Genomic DNA, 23,088 nt, shown 5'->3' on the forward strand with positions numbered 1-23,088 from the left:
CAGGAAAATTAAATACAGACACACAGAAATAAGAGTTCAAAAACTACGAAAATGGCCAACTTAATCATAGGGATATGTCTGGAGTTGAATATTATATCCCAAAATTAATTGGAAGATTGAACCACAACAGAAGATAGATTAAGTACATGAGACGGAACTGATTAAATAGCATTTTATGACTTTTGACTTAAAACATTGCTAGATTTTCTTCTAGGCTTTGTTTTCCGGTTTTAAGAATTTTTGTCTTGTCTTGAGCTGTCAATAGGTTCATATACCTACTATTTGAACAGAATCCTAACCTGTTTCCTGACTTTAAGTTTTAAGCAAAGTTTCTTAGCATTTCTTCAATTTATTAAAGTTAAAACTACTTTTCTTGAAATTACCAGCTGAATTTGCTATTCAAAGTAGTTAGATTATATAAGAAACTGTGTGATCAATAAAATGTGGGGGGGAAGGAATGGAAAACAACTGTAGATACCAGAGATAGTGTGAGAAGAGGGTGGGAAAGGGCAGATGGTCAGAAATGTATGTGTGTGTATATATAAATATATATATATATGAAGCTAGAAATGAAATATTATTGATGATAACATGCATGATTAAGCAACTATGCAGTATATTCTGGATGGGAAATCAAATTTTGTATGCTGTGACAATGCTTAGGGAATGAATGTAAATTAAATAATTTTTTAAAAGTTTCAGAAAAAGAAAAGGTCATGGAAATACGTGTAATGAGAAAACTTTGTATGAATTTCAAAAAGTTTTTGTATCAAAATAAATTCATACTTTAATTGTAAAATAAATTAACTAATTATTTAAATCAGAAACATAAAAATAGACTAAAATGAGTATCATAAAAATATTTTTTAAAAATCATTAGAATCTATTATGAACAACTTATATGCCAACAATCTGGAAAATCTACAAAGAGATAAATCCCTGGTTGCATATAATCTACCAAGATAGAACCTGGAAAATATAGAAAGCCTGAACAAACTAGTAACAACGAGATTGAATCAGCAATAAAGTCTCCCCAAAGAGACCAGGACTAAATGGCTTCACAGCTGAATTCTACAGAACTGTTTTTTTAATTATTTGTTTACTTTAACTTTTTTTTTTTTTTTTTTAATTTGACCAAAGAGAGACAGAAAAAGGGGAAATGAGAAAGCAAACCACCAGGTCCAGGACTAAAACCCTGGTAAGCCATAAGAAAGTCCAGTGCCTTAACCATCTGCCAGCCAAAAACATTTTTTAAATTGCCAGAGGGCCCACACATTCACTAGAGAAAGAGAAAAAAAGAATGCACTCCTCGAGGGGATGTAATCATGCTTGCAATCCATTTTCCTCCATTTCTCTAGCACACAGGATTTGAAGCATGCACACATGAACCTAGCATGTTTTCTCAAGCTGCCAGAGCTGAAATTTGAATTGGGGTTGAGTATATGGAATTCAGATCCCTTATTCGCTAGGCTACAAGACAGGCCCTCCAAAAATTGTTTTAAAAATAAAAAGTTGTGGGACCAGCAGTTAGCATAATGGCTATGTCACTGGACTCCCATGTAGTCGACTGCGGTTCACGTCCTGGACCCGGTGGCTTAAAACTCACGCCGGGCACGTGTGCGTGTGTGCCTAAGATCCCGAGAGGAGAACAGAGGAGAAGGGATTGTGGTGTGGCCATCCCCCCAGGGGGTGATTTCTCGCTGTCTCTCTGTCTCTCTCTGTCTGTCTGGAAAGCACACGCGCCCTATAGCAAAAAACTCTCAAAATAAATAAATAATAAAATAAAAAGTTGTAATACTTAGCACTTCCCCATTTCAAAATTTCTACACACAGCAAGAGTAATCCAAAGAATATGATAAGGCATAATGTTGGATAAAGATCAATGGAATAGAACTGAGAGTCCAGAAATAAACCCATGTTATCTACCTATAGTCAACTGTTTTTCAAAAAGCATGCTGAGAACATTCAGTGGGTAAAAAAATGGCCTCTTTAACAAATGGTTGGACAGTCATAAATACATGAAGATGAACCCTTTCTTCATATTAGATTTTAAAAAGAACTCAGAGACCAGCAGATGGCATAATGATTATGTCACTGGACTCCCATGTAGTTGAACATGGTTTGAGTCCCAGTCCCAAGCCAGGAACATGTGCGTGTGTGCCCCAAATCCTGAGAAGAGAATGGAAGAGAAGGGATCACAGCGTGGCCATTCCCCTGGGGTGATTTCTCACTGTCTCTCTGTCTCTCTCTCTCCAGCGAGCTCACACTCCCTATAGCAAAAATCTTTTGGGGGGGGGAGAAAAAAAGAACTAAAAACAGATAAAAAAAATATCTTATATGTTAATAGCAAAAACAGTAACTCTTAGAGAAAACATAAGGGTAAGTATTCACAGTACCATATTTGACAATGAATTTTTAGATATAATACCAAAAGAGTAACATTAGAAAAAACAGATAAAATGAACTTCATTAATAATAAACACCTCTGTGCTTCAAAGGACACTATCAAGAATGTGGAAAGACCATATAAAGACTAGGAAAAAGTATCAGAAAACCATACATATCACAAAGGAATTTTATATAGAATATATTGGGTTGTTAGAAAAGTCATGATAAATTTTTTCTGGGTTTTTTTAAACACAAATGTGTCATGACTTTCCCAATGACCCGATATAAAGAATTCTTATACCTCAACAGTAAATAGACAATAATCCAATAAAGAATGGACATGGGGCCAGATGACGGTACAGAGGTAATGCAAGGTTCACCCACATGGGAAGGTTCCAGTTACATATCCAGAGACCTCCCTGAATATGCTAAGGATGGACTGCAGCATGAGGATCCTGTTTAGGGTCCTCACAAAGAAATAAACAAGGAAAAAAAAAAAATAAAGAGCGGACAAAAGACTTGAACAGACATTTCTCCAAAGAAGATATATACACAATCAATGAGTACACAAAAAGATACTCAACATCATTAGCCATTGGATCAATATAAATCAAAATCATAATGAAATACCACTTCATATCCACTAGGTTCACTATAATAAAAATACAGATAACAAGTGTTGGTGAAGATGTGGAAAAAGTGAAAGTCTCAAAACACTGCTGGTAGGAACGTAAAACAGCCTAGCTTCTTTGGAAAATAATCTGGCAAGTCCTTAAAAGGAATAGAATAAAACAGAATTACCATGTGTCCCAGCAATTCTACTCCTAGATATTGGGTTGTTGGGAATGTCATGATGCATTTTTGTATAGAAAAATATGTCATGACTTTCCCAACAACCTAATACATATTCAAGAGAAATAACTCCATATGTCCACACAAAAACTTGTACACTGATGTTTCTAACAGTATTATTCAAAAGGTAAAACAAAACCAAAGGTCCACCGATGAGTGGATAAACAAAATAACATATATCCACACAATGGAATATTAGTCATAAAAGGGAATGAAGTACTAATACATACTGTATCATGGATGAACACCATAGCAATATGCTAAGTGAAAGAAGCCAGTCACAAAATCGATATATTACATGATTCCATTTTTATGAAATGCCCAGAATAGGAAAATCTACTGAGACAGAAAGTAGGCTAATATTTGCCTAGAGGAATGGAAGATGGAGGATACTAGCTAGAGTATACAGGATTTTTTTCAGAAATGATAAAAATAGGGGCTGGCAGATGGTGCAGTGGTTGAGGCGCTGGACTCCCACATGGCTCAAGTCTTATTCTTCTGCTTGCTCTCTCACTTTCTCTCCCTCTCAGGTCAAATTTTTAAAATAAAAATAAATAAAATTAACAAATAATAAAGAATTTATTTTTTTAAAAAAAGGAAGTGATAAAAATGATCATGATGACACATTTTTATGAATATACCTACAGGTTGAGCATCTCTAATCCGAAAATCCAAAATGCTCCAAAATCTGAAACTTTCCTGACATGGAAAAATTCTACACCTGATCTTAGATGAGGGGTCACAATCAAAAGGCTGTAATATAAAAATGTTGTATAAAATTATCTTCAAGCTATGTGTATAGATTGTATATAAAACATAAATGGATTTTATGTTCAGATTTAGGTTCCATTGCCAAAATATTTCATTTTATACATACAAATATTCCAAAATCCAAAACAATTAAAAACACTTTTGGTCCCAAACATTGTGTACCAAAATGCTCACCCGGTACCAAAAACCACTGAATCGTGTGCTTTAATTGAAGGGTTAATTGTATAGTATATGAACTATTGGACTTTATTTGCAGTTATTTTATAAATGATAGATGGTTTTAAGTGTTTGTTTTCTTGACCTGTCTCTGTCAAATCCGGCATCAATATTATACCATTTTAATTAAAGGTATTGGGATGATTTTATTTTTCTATGACCTAGGACAGTTTAAGTACCTAGAAATTTTTCTTGCATGTTGAAAATATCAAACTACTATGCTTCCGGATTCTTTTCGGGGTGTGTGTGTTCCCTGTACCTCAATAAAGCTGTTAAAATGTTTTAAAATACATCAGTTAAGCACTCAACACAATAAACAAAAAAATAAACAATAAACAAAGTAAACCTAAGGAGATAATTAAAATAAAGAGAATTAAAATTATTGAATTAAAAAAATTAGAAGATGAGCCAGCAGGTGGCATGGTGGCTCAAGCACTTCCTTCCGCATGGCTAACTCCTCCAGAGGCTTGAAAACCACGCAGGATGCATGTGCCTCTGTGCCCAATATCCTGAGAGGAAAAGGGACTGCAGTATATCCATTCCCCCTAGGGAGTTATTTCTTTCTTTCTCTATCCCTCCTTTTTTTTCTGTCTCTCTCCAGAGTACACAATACCTGATGGCAAAGAACACTAACTAAAAAAGAAAATACTATATATGTATAACTAAACAGTTTTTAATCCTAGAAAAGATAAATATTAAGAATAAAAAACAAAAATGCTAAGTGTTGGCGGGGGTGTGGTGAAAGGGGAACTCTTTTACACCGCTGGTGGGAATGTAAACTGGTCCAGCCTCTGTGGAGAACAATTTGGAGATTCCTCAAAAATCTACAAATAGATCTACCATATGATCCAGCAATCCCACTCCTCGGTATCTACCCAAAGGACAGAATTACTCTTCATTGGAAAAATGCTTCCACATCAATATTTATTGCAGCACTCTTCACGATTGCTAAGACATGGAACCAACCCAAATGCCCCCATATAGATGAATGGATTGAAAAACTGTGGCACATACACTCTGTAGAATACTATTCAGTCATAAAAAAACAACAAAACCCTGGCTTTTGACAGAAAGTGGAAGAATATGAAAGATTTACTGCTGAGTGAAACAAGCCAGGCTATGAAGGAGAGACATTGTATGTCCCCACTTAATATATACCGAGTCCCTACAGTGAAAATCTCTCCAAAAGAAAAAAAAGGGTATACAAACACAAGAGATGGGTGTGAATGCCAGATGCGGTGTGTGTGGAGGAGAGGGGCCTAGGGAAGGACATTTGGAGCAGGGATACAGAGGCAGAGCATTGACAGGACAGGGAGGTGTGGTGTAATCTGCTGAAGATATTTTGATCAACTGGACTGGGGAGAAATGTTCACATACTGAAACGTTACACTTCATAAGCTAAACAGTGTCATTGAATGTATATAAAAAATAAATTAATAATAACAATTTTTAAAATAAGAATAAAACGTGGGGGCCAACAGGTGGTGTGGTGGTTGCGGGCGCTGGACTCCCACATGGTTGAACATGGTTCGAGTCCTGGACCCGGCAGCTTATTTTCTCACTTTATCCCTCTCTCCCTCCCTCTTTCTCTCTCTACATCTCTCACTCTGTCCCTCTCTGGTCAAATTAAAATAAATAAGTAAAGTTAAATAAAATATTTCTTTTTTAAAAAAGAATAAAATGTGTGGGGCCAGCAGTTAGCATAATGGCTATGTCACTGGACTCCCATGTAGTCGACAGCAGTTCGAGTCCCAGACCCAGTGGCTTAAACTCACGCTGGGCGCATGTGCGTGCGTGCCCAAGATCCCAAGAGGAGAATGGAGGAGAAACGATGGCAGTATGGCCATCCCCCCCTGGGGGTGATTTCTTACTTTCTGTCCGTCTTTCTGGCAAGCGCATACGCCCTATAGGAAAAACTCTCTACAAAAAAAAAAAAAAGAAAGAAAAAAATGTGTACAAGAAAGATTTTAAAAAATCAAGAATTGTGCAGTGCAGATAAATTGAAAGGAGAGAATGGTGAAGGGGTCCATGACTGTGTTCTTTCTTCTGTGAAATGCTAACCTGCTGATGGTGGGATGTAAAAAACTAGATAAGGGTTAGAGGAAAAGGTGAGGGGGAAACAAAGATGGGAAAAAAAGACAGGAAACAAAAAGAGTATAAAAAGATTACTAAGCACTGTTGATGACCCAACTAAAAGTTGGAGACCTAGAATTTTGTGACACTAGTCCACAGAATTGAATTATTTTCCCCATCACAACTCAGAAATTTAGGTTTAGGATTTACAAGGAGGTGTCTGAAGTCATCAGCATTGAAGAGTGCAAGACCAGCATAAAAACAGCACAGCAAAGTCTCTGAATCACTCACTTCTTCTCTGCACCATCTGCACCACCACCACGAACCTGATAATTTCTCAATTTTTAACACACCATTTATTCAATAACCTAATACCTGAACACTACTTTCCACACCAAGTCCACTATAAAGTGTGATGATTTTCCCTCTTGAAACTCTCTCCAATCTGTCCACTTTTGCCCACATCCACACATTGCTATTCCAAAATATCCTCTTTTGTCTGGCAATAAAGCGATGGCCTCATAATTTTAGTATCCCCCATCTATTACTACTGCTCCCTATCCAATCCTCCTGTCACAGTTGTTCTCCACTCTGCTACAAAGTGGTATTGAGGAAACACAAATCTTATCACACAACCTCTGGCTTAAAACACTTTCACTGACTTCCCAAAGCTCCAGGGATGAAGCCCCTAAATGGTTGGCTCAGTCCACAAAGCCTTGCAATCTGTGCTCAAACCATATTGGCTTTTAGTTTCTTGAAAACACCTTTCCATGTGCTTTTCCTTCAACTAGAAGGCTCTGTCCCTCCTCTTTGCCTAGATAACCTTTACCTGACTTCAGGTATCAGCGGTATCATATCCTCTGCAAGGAAGTTTTCCTACCTTCAATGACAAAGCTAGATTATCTTACTTGATGTTTGCATAGCATCTTGGTACATGTTTAATTTTATGTGATCATCTAAGTTCTGTCGAAACACAAATCTTATCACACAACCTCTGGCTTAAAACACTTTCACTGACTTCCCAAAGCTCCAGGGATGAAGCCCCTAAATGGTTGGCTCAGTCCACAAAGCCTTGCAATCTGTGCTCAAACCATATTGGCTTTTAGTTTCTTGAAAACACCTTTCCATGTGCTTTTCCTTCAACTAGAAGGCTCTGTCCCTCCTCTTTGCCTAGATAACCTTTACCTGACTTCAGGTATCAGCGGTATCATATCCTCTGCAAGGAAGTTTTCCTACCTTCAATGACAAAGCTAGATTATCTTACTTGATGTTTGCATAGCATCTTGGTACATGTTTAATTTTATGTGATCATCTAAGTTCTGTCTGTCTCACTCTCTAGACTGTGAACAGTAGAAAGGCAGGAACCAAACATGTCTGGGTTCTCCAAGGTTTCCTTAGCACCCAACACAAAGTATGGGATATAGTGAATGTTAACAATGAAGCACGGTGAATTAAGGACTCACTGGAATATCTAGCAAAACAACACTATGTCTCTTCAGTGATCAACAGTACATAGTATAACTTTATCTATTCTGTATCTGCATTGTCCAATATCGTACCTACTAGCCAAGTGTGATTACTGAGCACTTGAAAAGTGATTAGACCAAAAGATGTACTGGCTAGAGGCTGACATATTAAGAGTGTAATCTTGCTTGTAAAAAAGCAGTTAATTAAATGAAGTTTAAAAAAAAAGATCTTCACGGGTCAACCATAAAATCGGCGCAATCTCTACTGTGTATCACCTTGTGCTTTTCAGTTTTCCAGACTGTTTGGAGCTATTGATAGAACACAAGTCTCTTGCGTTACAGGCCCCTCCAAAGTGCTGGAGTCCCCCTACAAAGGAGGACACAATGGGCGGGAAGCCTCTCAGGACAGACTGTGCACTATACCTAATCCACACTATTCCCTCAAGGGGAATCCTGCACTTCAAACTAATCTGCTAATTGTCTCTCCAACAAGATATTCCCTGGGCAGCCATCCTCTCCAGTCTTAATCCGCCCTTTCCCCCTCCTTTAGGACACGATAAGCCCCACCTCCTCCCAAAAGAGTTTCTCAACTACACGCAAGGGGAATACTGACTCCTCTGAATATGTTGTGGCTCAAAGGCCCGGACCCACTGAGGGGGAGAGAATGAGAGGTCTTTGCCAGGAAGAACCGGAGACACGCAGTCAGTCTGCCAGCCTGGACAGAGGTCGGGGCCCCGGACGCGAGCTGACCCCTGCAAGCCTTCCCTGAAAGGCGCCCCTATCACTTGTCTGGCCTGGTGACAGGCATGGCCATGACCCCCTGGAGGAGGCCCCGAGCAGGGCGGAGCGCTCAGGGACAGACGCCAGCCCTGCCCCTCGGGGGCCCCGCACTTCTCCTCCGCCCCGCTCACCTTCTCCAGAGAGGCCCGCTCGCCCTCGGAGTACCGGTGCCTCGGGGGCGGCGGCGGAGGCAGAATCCGGCCGGGGTGCGCCTGCAGCCAGGCCTTGGCCTCCTCGTCCTCCTCGTCCTCCCCCTCCTCCCAGTCGTTCGTGCTCTCTCGGAGCTGGTCCTCGAAGTTAAAGTCGGAGTCCAGCTCCGGCACCACCTCTTCCTCCACCTCCTCCACCACCACGACCTCGTCCAGGTTGGCCGCCTCCTCCGTCTCCGCCGCCGCGGCCGCCTCCTCCTCCTCCTGCACCTCCTCCTCCTCCTCCTCCAGTTCGCCGGGCCACGGCAGGTCTTCAGGCTCCATGTCGGCGTCTCGTTCTAGGGAGCTGAGGAGGAGGAGAGGGGAGGGGGGAGGAGGAGGGGGAAGTGAGCTGACGGGCGGTTACGGTCGCGCGCAGGCGCAGAGCCCGCCGCCGCCTCGCGCCCGGCGCCGCACCGCCCAAAAGGGGCGGGGCTGAGAAGGAGCGCGCGGGTTGCTAAGGACGCCCCGCGGGGGTAGCCGGGAAGGCTCCAGGCAGGGGGGTCCTCGACGGGCAACGCCTCCGCCTCGCCCCCGTCACTGGCTGGGAGCTTGCTCACACTACTATAAGCTCATAATAAACTGGGACTGGGCTCCTCTCCCACCCTGCGCGCACACGGTAGAATTTAGGCCTCCGCTGGATTTTGCCCCTGCACGGAAAAGAGAGAAGACTCTAGGACAAACCCATGATGATCAAACTTGCAAATTATAAATATTTAAAAGCTGAGGGCCTACTTCGTGGTAGGTGCGTCGTGGGCTATTGAATCTCACCGTGGAAAGTGTCAGAGCAGGAGTTAAGAACTGGATAATGGCATTAGAAGGACTGGAGTTTGAATTCTGATACCAGCACTTACATAGGTGTGACTGTGTCTATAAAATGAGAGTAGTGGCCAGCAGGTGGCAAAAACCTAACCAAAAAAAAAAAAAAGTGAGAGTAGTAGGCATCGCATAGGACAGCTGATAGAGGAAATAACCAATGTGAAGGACTGAGTTGTAGGTATTATTCATTGATGGTCAAACAATAAATAACTCACTAAATGCCTGCAGTTCTGTGAGAAAGAATTATTACATTCCATGTTTAAAGAAACTGAGGCTCAGAAAAATAACTTGCCCCAAATCTCTTACCTAGTAAGTGGCTGACTCAGTATGCCATACTAGGTTTTCTGTGAGTGTAGTAATTGTCTTTTCCCAGACCTACGAGCTGATAAAAGATAAAAGCAAATATTTATAGTGATAGTACATATGTTAGTCAATGGCTTTGAAATGCTTTAGAAATAGATTTCTGGGCCAGCAGATGGTATAGTAGTTACATCCTGGAACTCCCTCATGGTGGCCCATTGTTTGAATCCCCGACCCATTGAAATTCTCTGGGGAGTGTGTGTCCATGCCCAGGATCCTGGGAGGAGAATGGAGAAGCCATTGCGATATGGCCATCCTGTTGCGGGGTGATTTTTCTTTCCCTCTCCCTGTCTCTCCCCTGCCCTATGACAAAAAAAAAAAAAAAAAGAGAGAGAGAGAAAGAGATAGAGAGAGAGAGAGAGAGGAGGGAGAAAGCCCTCCACAAAGTGTCATGATTACACCACAATCTTCTTTTCCTCGTTTCAAGCTGCCAGGGCTGGTATTCCAATCCATACCCTATAGTAAAAATTCAAAATAAATAAGTAAATAAATATCTCATATATTAAAAAATAATAACTAGGTGAAGCTTTATATTTTACTTAAGAAGCTCCATTATCTTTATTATCCACAAATTTCAGGAAAAATAAACCTAATGGAGCTCTGAAAATAGTTATCAAAATTCTCAGAAACCCTCCAATTTCCGAAGCCCAGAGTACTTGTATTAGCTTTTATGGCAATAAGACCTATCCATTTTAGGACTCCCAAGGTATCTCCTGAATTAATAACAGGCTGCTTCATCTATTTGGGAGATAATACCAATACTAGATGCTACCATAATACAAACAGCTATCACTAATTGCCACAGGAGATTTACAGCATTACTGTAACTTCTGCTTTATCAATAATAGGTAGAAGCAGCATTTCCAAAGCACCCACCTAAGCAGCCTCTGCATAATCTGAAATCTGAGGATTTGGTCTTTTGAATAATCATCAGAAAACAATTCCCTTTCAGCCTCAATGAGAAATATTAACCACTGTTAACAACATCTAACATCATTTTCCTTGACTATTAGATATCCAATCCATGGGAAGACCACACACTGACGATTCCTGGGAGTTCTCCAGAAGCTGCTGATCATAGAAATGAGAAATTTATACCCCTGACAACAAAACAAAACAAATTTTCTAGTTCTTCAGCATCTTTTACCCTACCTCTAATTTTGCCAATTATTATATTTTTATACCCTTTATTAACCAACAGAAAGATTGCTCTATATTGTCTCCCTTATCTTCTTCCTATTACTTTGGACTATCCTCTCTGCTCTACTACCATTCAAGATCAATGACACTCTTTGAAGTGCTACAGACAAACCATAGCTACTTCTCTTAATTCAACTGATTACTGACAAATTTTTTTTTTCTTTTTTGGAGAGGTTTTTTCGCTATAGGGTGCATGCGCTTGCCAGACAGACAGAGACATAGAGACAGAAAGCGAGAAATCACCCCCCAGGGGGGATGGTCATGCTGCAATCCCTTCTCCTCCATTCTCCTCTTGGGATCTTGGGCACGCACGCACACACGCCCAGCGTGAATTTTAAGCCACCAGGTCCGGGACGTGAACCGCAGTCGACTACATGGGAGTCCAGTGACATAGCCATTATGCTAATTGCTGGTTCCCACTGACAAAATTTAATAGTTGCATTTTTACAATCTTTATAAGGTAAGTGTCTTTCTATAGGTCACTCTGGTACTTAAACTTTCCTTGCATAATTAATCTCAAACTTCAGTCTTATGAAAATTGCACCTTATCTAGCTGCAGTGGCAGACTTTGCTGTGCTCTGGGTTCCATATCCAGCCGAACCTAAAGGCTGGGCATACTGGCATGCACTTGTTATTGCAACAACTTGGGAAGCTGAGGCAGGAGGATAGTGAGCTCAAGGCTGGCTGGGAAACATACAGATGACCTGTCTAAAAAAATTCCCCCAAAACAAAAGTTGAACCTTTACCCACACTTCAACATGATGTTTAACAGAGATCGACTCTACTTGAAAAATCTAGCCCTGGACCAATAGGTGCCATGGTGGTTATGGCCCTGAACTCACACATGGTCGACTGTGGTTCAAGTCCTGGACCTGGCAACTTGAAAATCATACCAGGTACATGTGCATGTGTGCTCAAAATCCCAGGAGGAGAATGGAGGAGACGGGATTCCAGTGTGGCCATCCCTCCAGGGGTAGGGGTGATTTCTCACTTTTCCTTTCAATGTCTCTCTCTGTCTCCGGTGAATGCACACTCACTGTGGAAAATAAACACCTAGGGACCAGCAGGTGGCATAATGGTTACATTGTTGGACTCCCACACAGTCCACTGAAGTTCAAGTCTCAGACCCAGGAACTTGAAACTCACACCAGGTGAGTGTGTGTGTATGTGCCCAAGATCCCAAGAGAAGGGAGAAGAAGGCCATCCTCCCCTAGGGTGTGATTTCTTGCCTTCTGTCTCTATGTCTCTCTTATCTCTCCAGCAAATGCACACGCCCTATAGCAAAAAAAAAAAAAAAACCTCTCTCAAAAAAAAAAAAAACTACAAAGAAAAACCTACAGGAATATTGGGGCTATCTTACTATAGTAGATAGTTTATTCACTTGAGAAAAATTCCAGCCCACTTTGCAGAAACTACTTAACTCTGTTCAGTAAATCTGCCTATCTTGAGCGAAAGACTGTTGGCTGGTTCCTGATGTGTGTTAAATGGTATTTATACTCCCAATAGTTTGTACCCTTCTAGAGTACTTCTATTTTTTTTTTTAAGATTTTTACCATAGGACATGTGTGCTTGCTGTAGAGAGACAGAAAGAAGGAAAGTGAGAAATCACAACCCAGGGGGCATGGCCCTGCTACAGTCCCTTCTCTTCCATTGCCCTCTTGAGATTTTAAGCACATGTGCACATGCACACAGTGTGTTTTTCAAGCTCCCAGGCCTGAGACTCAAACTGCTATATGGGATCCAGTGCCCTAAACACCACCCCACCTACTGGCCCCATAGAATGCTACTTCTTGATATGAACATCAGACTAAACAGCCTCCTACCATACACTAACTTACCTTGCATATTGAAGCCAATTGTTAGAGACCTCAGTAATTTAAAATTACCACACCTTCCAAGTAGGTCATGTTTTTCTGAGACAAACACCCCAAAACCAACAACATGCATCAAGCACAGCATCACATACTACTTGGGAAAACTAGGAGCGATACTTAACATGCCTGTCATGTATACTCTGTGAATGAAATTTCCACAAGAAAAATAATACAACTCAGAAAGGTACTCCAGGGACCAGCAGATGGCGTAATGGTTACGTTGCCAGACTCCCATGTAGTCTACCATAGTTCAAGTCCCAGACCCAGCAGCTTAAAACTCACCCCAGGCACATGTGCATGCATGCTCAAAATCCCGAGAGGAAAATATAGGAAAAGGGACTGCGGTATGGCCATCCCGCCTGAAGGGAGGGTAATTTCTTACTTTCTATCTCTGTTTCTGTTTTTCTGATGAGTGCATGTACTATGTAGCAAAAAATAAAAATAAAAAACTCTCTAAAAAAAAAAAAAAAAAAAAAAAAAAGAGGTGATCCAAAACTTATTTCTGAGCTGGCAGGTAGTGTGGTAGTTAAGGTACTGGATTCCACAGGGCCAACCATGGTTCACATCTCAGACCTTTCACTTTCTCTCTCTTGCTGTCTGTCTCTCCCTGGTCAAATTAAAAAATAATGATAATAAACAAAATTAAATAAATAATTCTGTAAAAACAAAATATCTTGTCTCTGACCTTACTAGACTACATAAGTGACACAAGGTCTACTATAAGCTCAACAAACCAAGTAAATTTTAATTCACTAGCCAGAGTCTTCATGAACAATTATGTAGCCTCAATTTCCTTCTAGCTAGCCAAGGAAAAGTTTGTGGTTAGCAGCATGTATTACTGTACCTACACATTACAGAGCCAGTAGAACATGACAAGCCTTAAAGAAAAAAAAATCATGTGAATGTCTAAAACAGACGTAGCTGGATTCTAGGGTATGTTTTCATTGCCAGGATTTTATAATCTGGGACTCTGGCTTCAAGACTTATTTTAAAAGGGGACCAGCAGTTAGCGTAATGACTATGTCACTGGACTCCCATGTAGTCGACCGCGGTTCGAGTCCCAGACCTGGTGGCTTAAATTTACGCCGGGTGTGTGTGCGTGCATGCCCAAGATCCTGAGAGGAGAATGGAGGAGAAGGGATTGTGGTGTGGCCATCCTCCCTGGGGGGTGATTTCTCGCTTTCTGTCTCTCTGTCTCTCTCTCTCTGTTTCTGGCGAGCGCACGTGCCCTATAGCAAAAAACCTCTCTAAAAAATAAAAGAAGACTTATTAAAAAGGTAGATAATCATTTTGTTTCTGACAATTGTTTTGCACTTGTTCCACATATTCTGGCCAGAGTCTTACATGTCTGCACAGCTGTTGTCATACCATGATTCAGCAACTCATCCAACAACAGGAGAAGGAAGAATTAACCCTAGTCTAATTATAGACTATGGGTTTTTTTTGTTTGTTTTTGTTTTTCTTTTTTTTTTTTGGAGAGATTTTCGCTATAGGGCGCGTGCGCTCGCCAGACAGACAGAGAGAGACATAGAGACAGAAAGCGAGAAATCACCCCCCAGGGGGGATGGTCACGCCGCAATCCCTTCTCCTCCATTCTCCTCTCGGGATCTTGGGCACGCACGCACACGCACCCGGCGTGAGTTCTAAGCCACCGGGTCCGGGACGCGAACCATGGTCGACTACATGGGAGTCCAGCGACATAGCCATTACGCTAACTGCTGGTTCCCTAGACTATGTTTTTCAGATCAGCATAAACTCAGCAACAGTGAAAATCTGAATATCATAGATTAATGTTCTGTGATCTGATTTTATTTGTCCTGAAAAAATGGTAGGGGAGGAGACTGAGAAGATAAACCGAGGGCATCTGAGAACTGGTTTGGCAATAATAACTAAGCCTCAGTGTTGTCAGGAGCTGACCTGGCATTCACAGTTATGGCATGATAATCACCCTTTGAGTATAATCAATATTGCAGGACACCAACATCACACAAACACTACCACTTACAATATCGTCTAAGCACAGACAAAAACACTGTTACCATACAAACCATAAACATTTCAAACATTTCTCTTCTCCCACTAATTTAACTGACTGCATTTCTCTCACCTACTCTTGCTCTAGCATCACTGTAGTCTTCCTTTCTTCCAGATGAGAACCATTAAGATAACCAATCATAGAATTACCCCCTTGTCCTCATGGCATCCAATTCAGAGCAAAGTCCTGCTTCTTTAAACCTCCTTTCTAAATTACCTACCACAAACCCAAATCCTATAGGTCCTAAAAGCACTTGCTTACAGAGATACCCCAACCCCCCATGTTGTGTAGTCTCCTTTGCTGCAACAAATAATCAACTCAGCCCTAGGGTTGAGCCAAGAGCAGTGCAAGAAGGAGCAAGGGCCTCACACTCTTGCTTCCCTCCCCTGTATATGTTGCTGCTGCTACCTTCTTTCCCCTTCTCCTTCACCCCTCCTCCTGCCCTTCCACACTTTTCTGGATAAAGCGAGGTGATGGGAGCAAAACATTTAATTGGGGTTTTAAGGTTGAACTGTAGGCAGGAGCTGGTTCATTAAAACCATAAAACACAGGAGCAGATTGCTCCAGATCTGTGCATTTGTTATTCATGCAGGCATCCTATCTTGTTCATAACTCTCTATGCCTGCATATAGTTGCCTTCTCTATTTCTCCAACCAATGAATGAATGAATGAGTAAATGAATGTTATTTTGCTACTCCTCTGGTTATAGAGATTAAAAGGAAGGAAACAAGACATTCTCCTTCCCAACTTATCATAGATGTCCATAAAACGAGGGCACTTCTAGGGCCTCTACATATTAATGGTGGTACCCAGAGACAACCACAGGGCCTGTCAGGCAAGAGCAGAAGTAACTGTAGAGTCGAATGGAGGAATTAGTGCTCCAGAGATAAAACAACCCAGGAGAGTCTGCAGCCATGTCCAGGTAGGCCATCATGCCCGCTGGAGAGGCTGTCCACTGCTGGAGTGTCAATAGTGCTCATCACATGACAGCTAGTCAGGCTGCTTGGGGACTCTATGTATAACAGACTACGTTAAGGACTGAATGTTTGTGTTCCCTAAAAAATTCTTATGTTGAAATCCTAACCCTCTGTGTGATGGTGTGAGGTGGGGTTCTTGAGAGATAATTAGATTAAGATGAGGTTATGAGGGGCCAGCAGGTGGTGTAGTGGTTAAGGTGCTGGACTCCCACGGCCAATCACAGTTCAAGTCTTAGACCTGGCAGCTTGAAACACACCAGGTGTGTGTGCATGTGTGCCCAAATTCCCAAGAGGAGTATGAAGGAGAAGGGATTATGGCATGGCCATCCCACCCTTTTCTCATTTTCTGTCTCTGTCTTTCTGGTGAGCAAGAGCACTCTCTAGCAAAAAAATCTCTTAAAGAAAAACAATGAGGTTATGAGGTAGAGCCCCAGTGATGGGATTAGTGCCCTTATGGGAAGACAGAGCAGGACTCCTGTTGAGGTGGTTAAGGCAGCTGGATTACCCATGGCCAACTATGGGGTTAGAGCCCCAAACCTGGCTGCAACCTGGGTGCTTAAGAAATACACTGAGCTGGGAACCAGCAGTTAGCATAATGGCTATGTCGCTGGTCTCCCACGTAGTCGACCACAGTTCGCGTCCCGGACCCAGTGGCTTAAAACTCACGCCGGGCTCGTGTGCGTGCGTGCCCAAGATCCCGAGAAGAGAATGGAGGAGAAGGGATTGCGGCGTGACCATCCCCCCTGGGGGGTGATTTCTCGCTTTGTGTCTCTATGTCTCTCTCTGTCTGTCTGGCGAGCGCACGCGCCCTATAGCAAAAACCTCTCCAACAAAAAAAAAAAAAGAAAGAAATACACCGAGCACATGTGCATGCCAAAATCCCAAAGGGAGGAAGAAATGGAGGAGAAGGGTGACCATGCCTCATGGTTAAATGATACCTTCCTATTTCAGAGGATTTACTTTCTGCTGCCCAGACCTCCCTAAGTTTCCAAACCTAAAGAGTTAATGACCGGGGAACCAGCAGTTAGCGACATGGCTATGTCACTGTACTCCCACATAGTCGACCGCGGTTCACGTCCCGGACCCGGTGGCTTAAAACTCACGCCGGGTGCGTATGCGTGCGTGCCCAAGATCCTGAGAGGAGAACGGAGAAGGGATTGCGGTGTGGCCATCCCCCCGGGGGGTGATTTCTCACTTTCTGTCTCTATGTCTCTCTCTCTCTGGCGAGCGCATGCACCCTGTAGCGAAAAACCTCTCCAAAAAAAAAAAAAAAGAGTTAGTGACTGGTGCAGCCTGAGCCTTTGACATTTCAGGTATTCAATATTTTTAATATCGCCACTGCCTGGGGCAAAGGAGAGATGAGGTCTTATTTGAAGAAGGACTAGAACCAATCAATTGGGAGACTATTATTAATGTAGACTTATCCAGTCAGAGGCTGGTGATGTTTCTAATTTCTAAAAAGCATCACGAAAGTTCATCTTGCTGGAGCTGTGCTAAAGACAACCCAGGGGAAAAAATATCTGACTACTTTTTTTGTACCTATGCTTGTGTTGAACCATAACATTTTAAGCACATGGAACAGCCCAGCAGTGACAGTAGTCATCACACTGAGCCTCCTGTCTACGAGAGAGAAAATTCAGGGGTCCTGCTGGGAATGGCAGGGCTAGCTGGCTCTCTCCCACCAGATTCTGCTTTCAAAACCATACCTCAAACGTTCTAGCTTTTATTTTAAGACAGGAAAAGAGTTTTCAGAGGCAGGTCACCTCTGAAGTTCAGATTATAACACAGCTAATCAGGTGACATCTCTCTGTAACTACCTTCCAGTCCTGAGGCTAAACCTTATCCCCTTGGCAGGTCTGTCTACCCCAAGTTTCCAATGGCATTTATTTACTTCTGGAAATGCATAAATACCCACCAAATGAGAACAAGTAAAGGCTGTATATTCAGAGCTTGCTAGAGCAAGAGCCTGCCACCATCACTTGTGTTAAGGAAGAGACTCAAAGGTAAGCAGAGGAGTGGGAAAGCTTTTTAGTTTTAAAAAAAAGGAAGGCTTTGATATGCCCTGCTGGGGGGTTGTTGGCATGGAAGAGATGAAGAGGGCTAACTACAAACAGGGCATCCTATGTGATTCATGAAGGGTGCATATTCACCTTTCCCTGGTTGGCCCTATATTGGAAGCAAGGAAAGAATTACAAATGCTGTCAGTTACTAATCGAGTCCTGGCCACTGGGACCAATTGTCGGAAGGCTCAATGTTTGGCTTTGTTAACACAGAGAACAATCTGGCTTCCTAGAAGGCAGATATGGCAGGCTGGCTTCTTTAACTAATTATTGTAGATACTGGGTTGATATCCCAGGCAGATTGCTGCAGGTTGTGGGTCAGAGTTCTACTTTTATATATTGTCTGTATATTCAGTCTCTCATATGAAAAAATATTTATTGAGCAGCTACTAAAGGCCCATCCCTTTTGCCAGATGTTAACATAACAAGAGGTTAAATGATACCTTCCTACTTTCAGAGGATTTACAGTCTCATGGGCAGGTCACCCCCTTAAAAATCATAGTGTCCAGGTTTGCTTGCATTGGGTTTCTAGAATATCTTCCTGAAGGCAAACAGGGGAATGTTTTTCATGAAGCCAATTTTATCATTGGCTATTTTCTTATTCTGTTTGGACTGCTATAACAAAATACCATCGACTGGGTGACTTACAAACAACAGAAATTTGTCTCTCACTATTCTAGAAGATAGGATGTCCAAGACCAAGGTGGACACAGGTTCAGATCTGGTGGGGCCACTTCCTCATAGATGGGCATCTTCTCAGTTTAACCCTCTGTAGTGCAGAGAGCAAGGGACCCCTCTTGAGCCTCTTTTATAAAGACACTAATCTCCTCCCAAAGGTCCCATTCCTGATACCATCACTTTGGGGTGAGGATTTCAACATATGAATTTGAGGGAACACAAACATTCAGACCACAGCCATCAGGAACTGAGGAGACTTTGGTAACTGGCATAACAGAATCACCTTCTGCCTGGTGAAGGAGATATAACTTCTTTTCTCAACCCTTGTAAGTTCTTAGTTGAGACACTCTCCTAGAAGAAAAAGTTAGATTAATGGGAGAAAAACCAGAGCAGAAATGTATTTTAACACATGCTGTGCCCATCATGCAAAAGTATCTCTCAGCTCTATGACTGAGGAGCCTCGCTTTTAAGTTGTGTACCCAACAAAGAACAGTAAATTTAGAAGTGATAGGATATGATAATGTGTATTTTACAGTGTTACGATTCTCACTGGATCTAAAAGTTTACAGGATTATGTCTTACCAGTACTAACTCCACTTTAAATGCTTTGACAGTATTACTTCATTTTGGGAGTATGACTGTTGCTGTGGCCGATTTGCTGCATACTTGCTGTAATTGAGCCAAACGAGCTGCTGGTGAGCCCTATGACCTTCCCTTCCTAAGTGACATCTAGAAGCTGAGATAGCATGTCTTGTTTTGTTTTGTTTTGTTTTTGTTTGTTTGTTTATAGATTTTTGCTATAGGGCGTGTGCGCTCGCCAGAAAGACAGAGAGACAGAAAGTGAGAAATCACCCCCCAGTGGGGATGGCCACGCTGCAACCCCTTCTCCTCCATTCTTCTATCAGGATCTTGGGCATGCACGCACACGCGCCCAGCGTGAGTTTAAGCCCCTGGATCCAGGACTCGAACAGTGGTTGGCTACATGGGCATTCAGCAACATAGCCATTACGCCAACTGCTGATCCCGCTAGCATGTCTAGGGCTATAAAATAAGGGCCTGAAACTCTTATTTGAGACACATCTCACAGTGATTCCGTTCTGTATGAGTATCTATTCGCTAAGACAGCAACAGCCAGAAACTGTTGTAGTGAACAGCCCTCAACCACGGACGCAGGGGTTTGTTAGTGGCACACACGGGCTTTATGCCCTCCTTTTCCTCTGCCTTTTACTTATCTTTGTGTGACTATATACTTGTCTATTTGCTGCTTGTGTGTGTGTTTGTGTGTGTGCATGCGTGCACATTCTGCAATAAACCAACTCATTTAGAAAGATCCTTTTTTCTATTTGGCTGGTCATTTGAATTAGGCATCAAAGAACCTGTTCCTCAAGAAAGGTCAAAATTTGTCTCCAGGTATTAGGGAAACTGAACCACCTTTAATTAGTCCAGATGTGACACAGATAAAATATCTAGTAGTCTGAGGCTCCTAAAAGGTGGAGACACTGGGAAAAGATAGTTCAGGTTTGCTCCTGAATTTCTCTGGCACTGCTGATACCATACTGAGCTGGGAGTAAGCTGTCTCCAGCAGGGGAGGATTTATATCCTGAATTCAGGCAGGCAGGGGAAGTAGGTGACAGATTGCCCTGCATTCTAACCTTCTTCAGATCAACAATCCTCAGTATTTTAAACTTTTTTCCTTTTTTTTTTTTTTTGGAGAGGTTTTCGCTATAGGGCGCGTGCACTCGCCAGACAGACAGAGAGAGACATAGAGACAGAAAGCGAGAAATCACCCCCCAGAGGGGATGGTCACGCCGCAATCCCTTCTCCTCCATTCTCCTCTCGGGATCTTGGGCATGCATACACACGCGCCCAGCGTGAATTTAAGCCACTGGGTCTGGGACGCGAACCGCGGTCGATTACGTGGGAGTCCAGCGACATAACCATTATGCCAACTGCTGGTTCCTTCTCATCCATGATTTAAGGGCCTCCCATGTTCTCAGCTCACTGATCCCCTTGAAGGTTGCTGCCATAGCACTAGTTCATAGCTGGATGCTGTGTCAGCAGAGGTGGTATTTAGAGATCAAATTTAGTGAAGGGAACCCGAGATTTTTGAGTTTGTACACACTATCCAGTCCTGCTACTAGGATCGCTTTGCTAAGGGGCCCATTTGACCATGTTCTGGAGTATATTCTAGGTACACGCTCCCCAGTTCCCTGGAATTGTGCTGTTTCTCCACCGGGTTCCGTAAGCTATTAGTTTCCTTTCCCTAAATGTTAGTCGAAATCTCACTGGTTTTCACCTTATCTCAGCCTGATGATATATTCCAAATACCCTGTTTTTTTGAGGGCCTTTTATTTGGAACCCCACTCTCAGGTACCAATTTCTGTCCCAATTAGTGCCCTGAGGTTATGAACAATAGAAATGATTTTTTTTGGTCAACATAATTTTTAAAAATGTATTAGAAATATGTAGTCTAGCTCACATACTACCTGAATCAAAACTATCCATCAACACACAGAACTGTGCCAGCTAATAAATTATTGTTTTAAGACACTACATTTTGGGACCAGCAGATGGCATAATGGTTATATTGTTGGACTCCCACATAGTTGACCACGGTTTGAGTCCTGGACCTGGCAGCTTAAAACTCATGCTGGGCACATGTGCGTGCATGCCCAAAATCCCAAGAGGAGAAAGATGGAGAAAGGATCGTGGTGAGACCATTCCCCTCGGGAGGTGATTTCTCACTTTCTGTCTCTCTTTCTCCCCAGCAAGTGCATATGTTCTATACTGAAAACCTCACCTAAAAAAAAATTACATTTTGAGGTGGTTTGTCACACTGCATCAGATAAGCAAAACACCCACCTCATATAAAATAAAATATACAAGGAACATTAAAGTGTACAACTCAAAATAGATACTTAATTACATATATGGAATTACATATGCATATATTTATAATGAGATGGCTCCTGGAGTCCTCATTTCTGCAGCGGGCACAAGTACAGAACATTATGGCAATGCTGCAGTGTCTACCTCATGTTCTCAGCCTGCATCTCTGCTGGCTGGGCTTTTTTATCCATGGGTGACCCAAATCCCCATTTCTGAGGGCTACCACCTATGTATGATTGCTGTAGTCTTCTATTAAATTTTATTACTAAATAGGCCATTCTTAGGAAGTGTCCCAATGTCCTGTGTATCAGATACATTATTCTTCTCTCATTCAGTTTTATATCGACATTCCTATTTTACTTTGATCATCAGAATCAATTGCCCTGGGACCAACAGTTGATATAATGGCTACGTCACTGGACTCCCACGTAGCCAATCGTGGTTTGAGTCCCAGACCCAGTGGATTAAACTCATGCCAGGCACATGTGCGTGTGTGCCCAAGATCCTGAGAGGAGAATGAAGGAGAAGGGATTGTGGTGTGGCCATTTCCCCTGGGGGGTGATTTCTTGCTTTCTGTCTCTCTCTCTGTCTGTCTTTCTTTCCAACAAGCGCATGCACCCTATAGCAAAAACCTCTCCAAAAAGAAAAAAAAAAAAAGAATCAATTGCCCTAGCCAAATAATAACCCTTTTTATCCAGCTGCATAAGGAATACAAAATGATCAGTTGACAGTTTCAGTTTCTAGTTCACTGGAACCCTTATTTTTGTTGTTGTTGTGTTTTCTGTTGTTACTTTTTAAAAATTTGCTATAGTGCATGTGCACTTCTGGACAGAGAAAGTGAGAAAGCACCTCCTGGAGGAGATGTCTGTGTCACAATCCATTTTCCTCTCAGGATTTTGGGCATGCACACATGTGCCCAGTGTGATTTTTCAACCCGCTGGATCCAGGACTTAAACTGCAATTGGCCATGTGAGAGTCCAGCGCCTTAACCACCACACCACCTACTGGACCCACAATGCATATTTCTATTAGTACTTGAACATCTCTACTCCAACTGTAAACTCAAGAACTAGAAAAAGAAATATGGGATGAATTTGAAGACCACTGAGCCATAGTGAGAAAAATGCTAGCCAAAACTTCATCACCTACCTCTCAAAAGTCCCATCCTGACTGTTGGAAAATAGTGGAATTCAGGTTCCTCAGAGATTAACTTCGGCTCAGAGCCAGAAACTAAAAACTCCTGAGAGGGGGAACCAGCAGTTGGCGTAATGGCTATGTCGCTGGACTCCCATGTAGTCAACCGAGGTTCGCGTCCCAGACCCAGTGGCTTAAAACTCATGCTGGGCGCGTGTGCGTGCGTGCCCAAGATCCCCAGAGGAGAATGGGGAGAAGGGATTGCGGCGTGACCATCCCCCCTGGGGGGTGATTTCTCGCTTTCTGTCTCTATGTCTCTCTCTGTCTC

The 23,088-nt window shown here is 42.3% G+C and overlaps 1 protein-coding gene across 1 annotated transcript in view; it reads right to left on the bottom strand.

Annotated features, from left to right (window-relative positions):
* ALMS1 (ALMS1 centrosome and basal body associated protein) overlaps positions 1 to 9,134 on the bottom strand; it is a 187,109-nt gene extending 177,975 nt beyond the window's left edge. The window contains exon 1 of the mRNA XM_027772964.1: positions 8,678 to 9,134. Coding sequence (XP_027628765.1) covers positions 8,678 to 9,019 — 342 coding nt within the window. The 5' untranslated portion in view covers positions 9,020 to 9,134. The remainder of the gene's footprint in view (positions 1 to 8,677) is intronic.
* Positions 9,135 to 23,088: the final 13,954 nt, after the last annotated feature.

This window comes from Tupaia chinensis, unplaced genomic scaffold (assembly GCF_000334495.1).
Source record: "Tupaia chinensis unplaced genomic scaffold, TupChi_1.0 Scaffold000316_1, whole genome shotgun sequence".
NCBI lineage: Eukaryota > Metazoa > Chordata > Mammalia > Scandentia > Tupaiidae > Tupaia > Tupaia belangeri.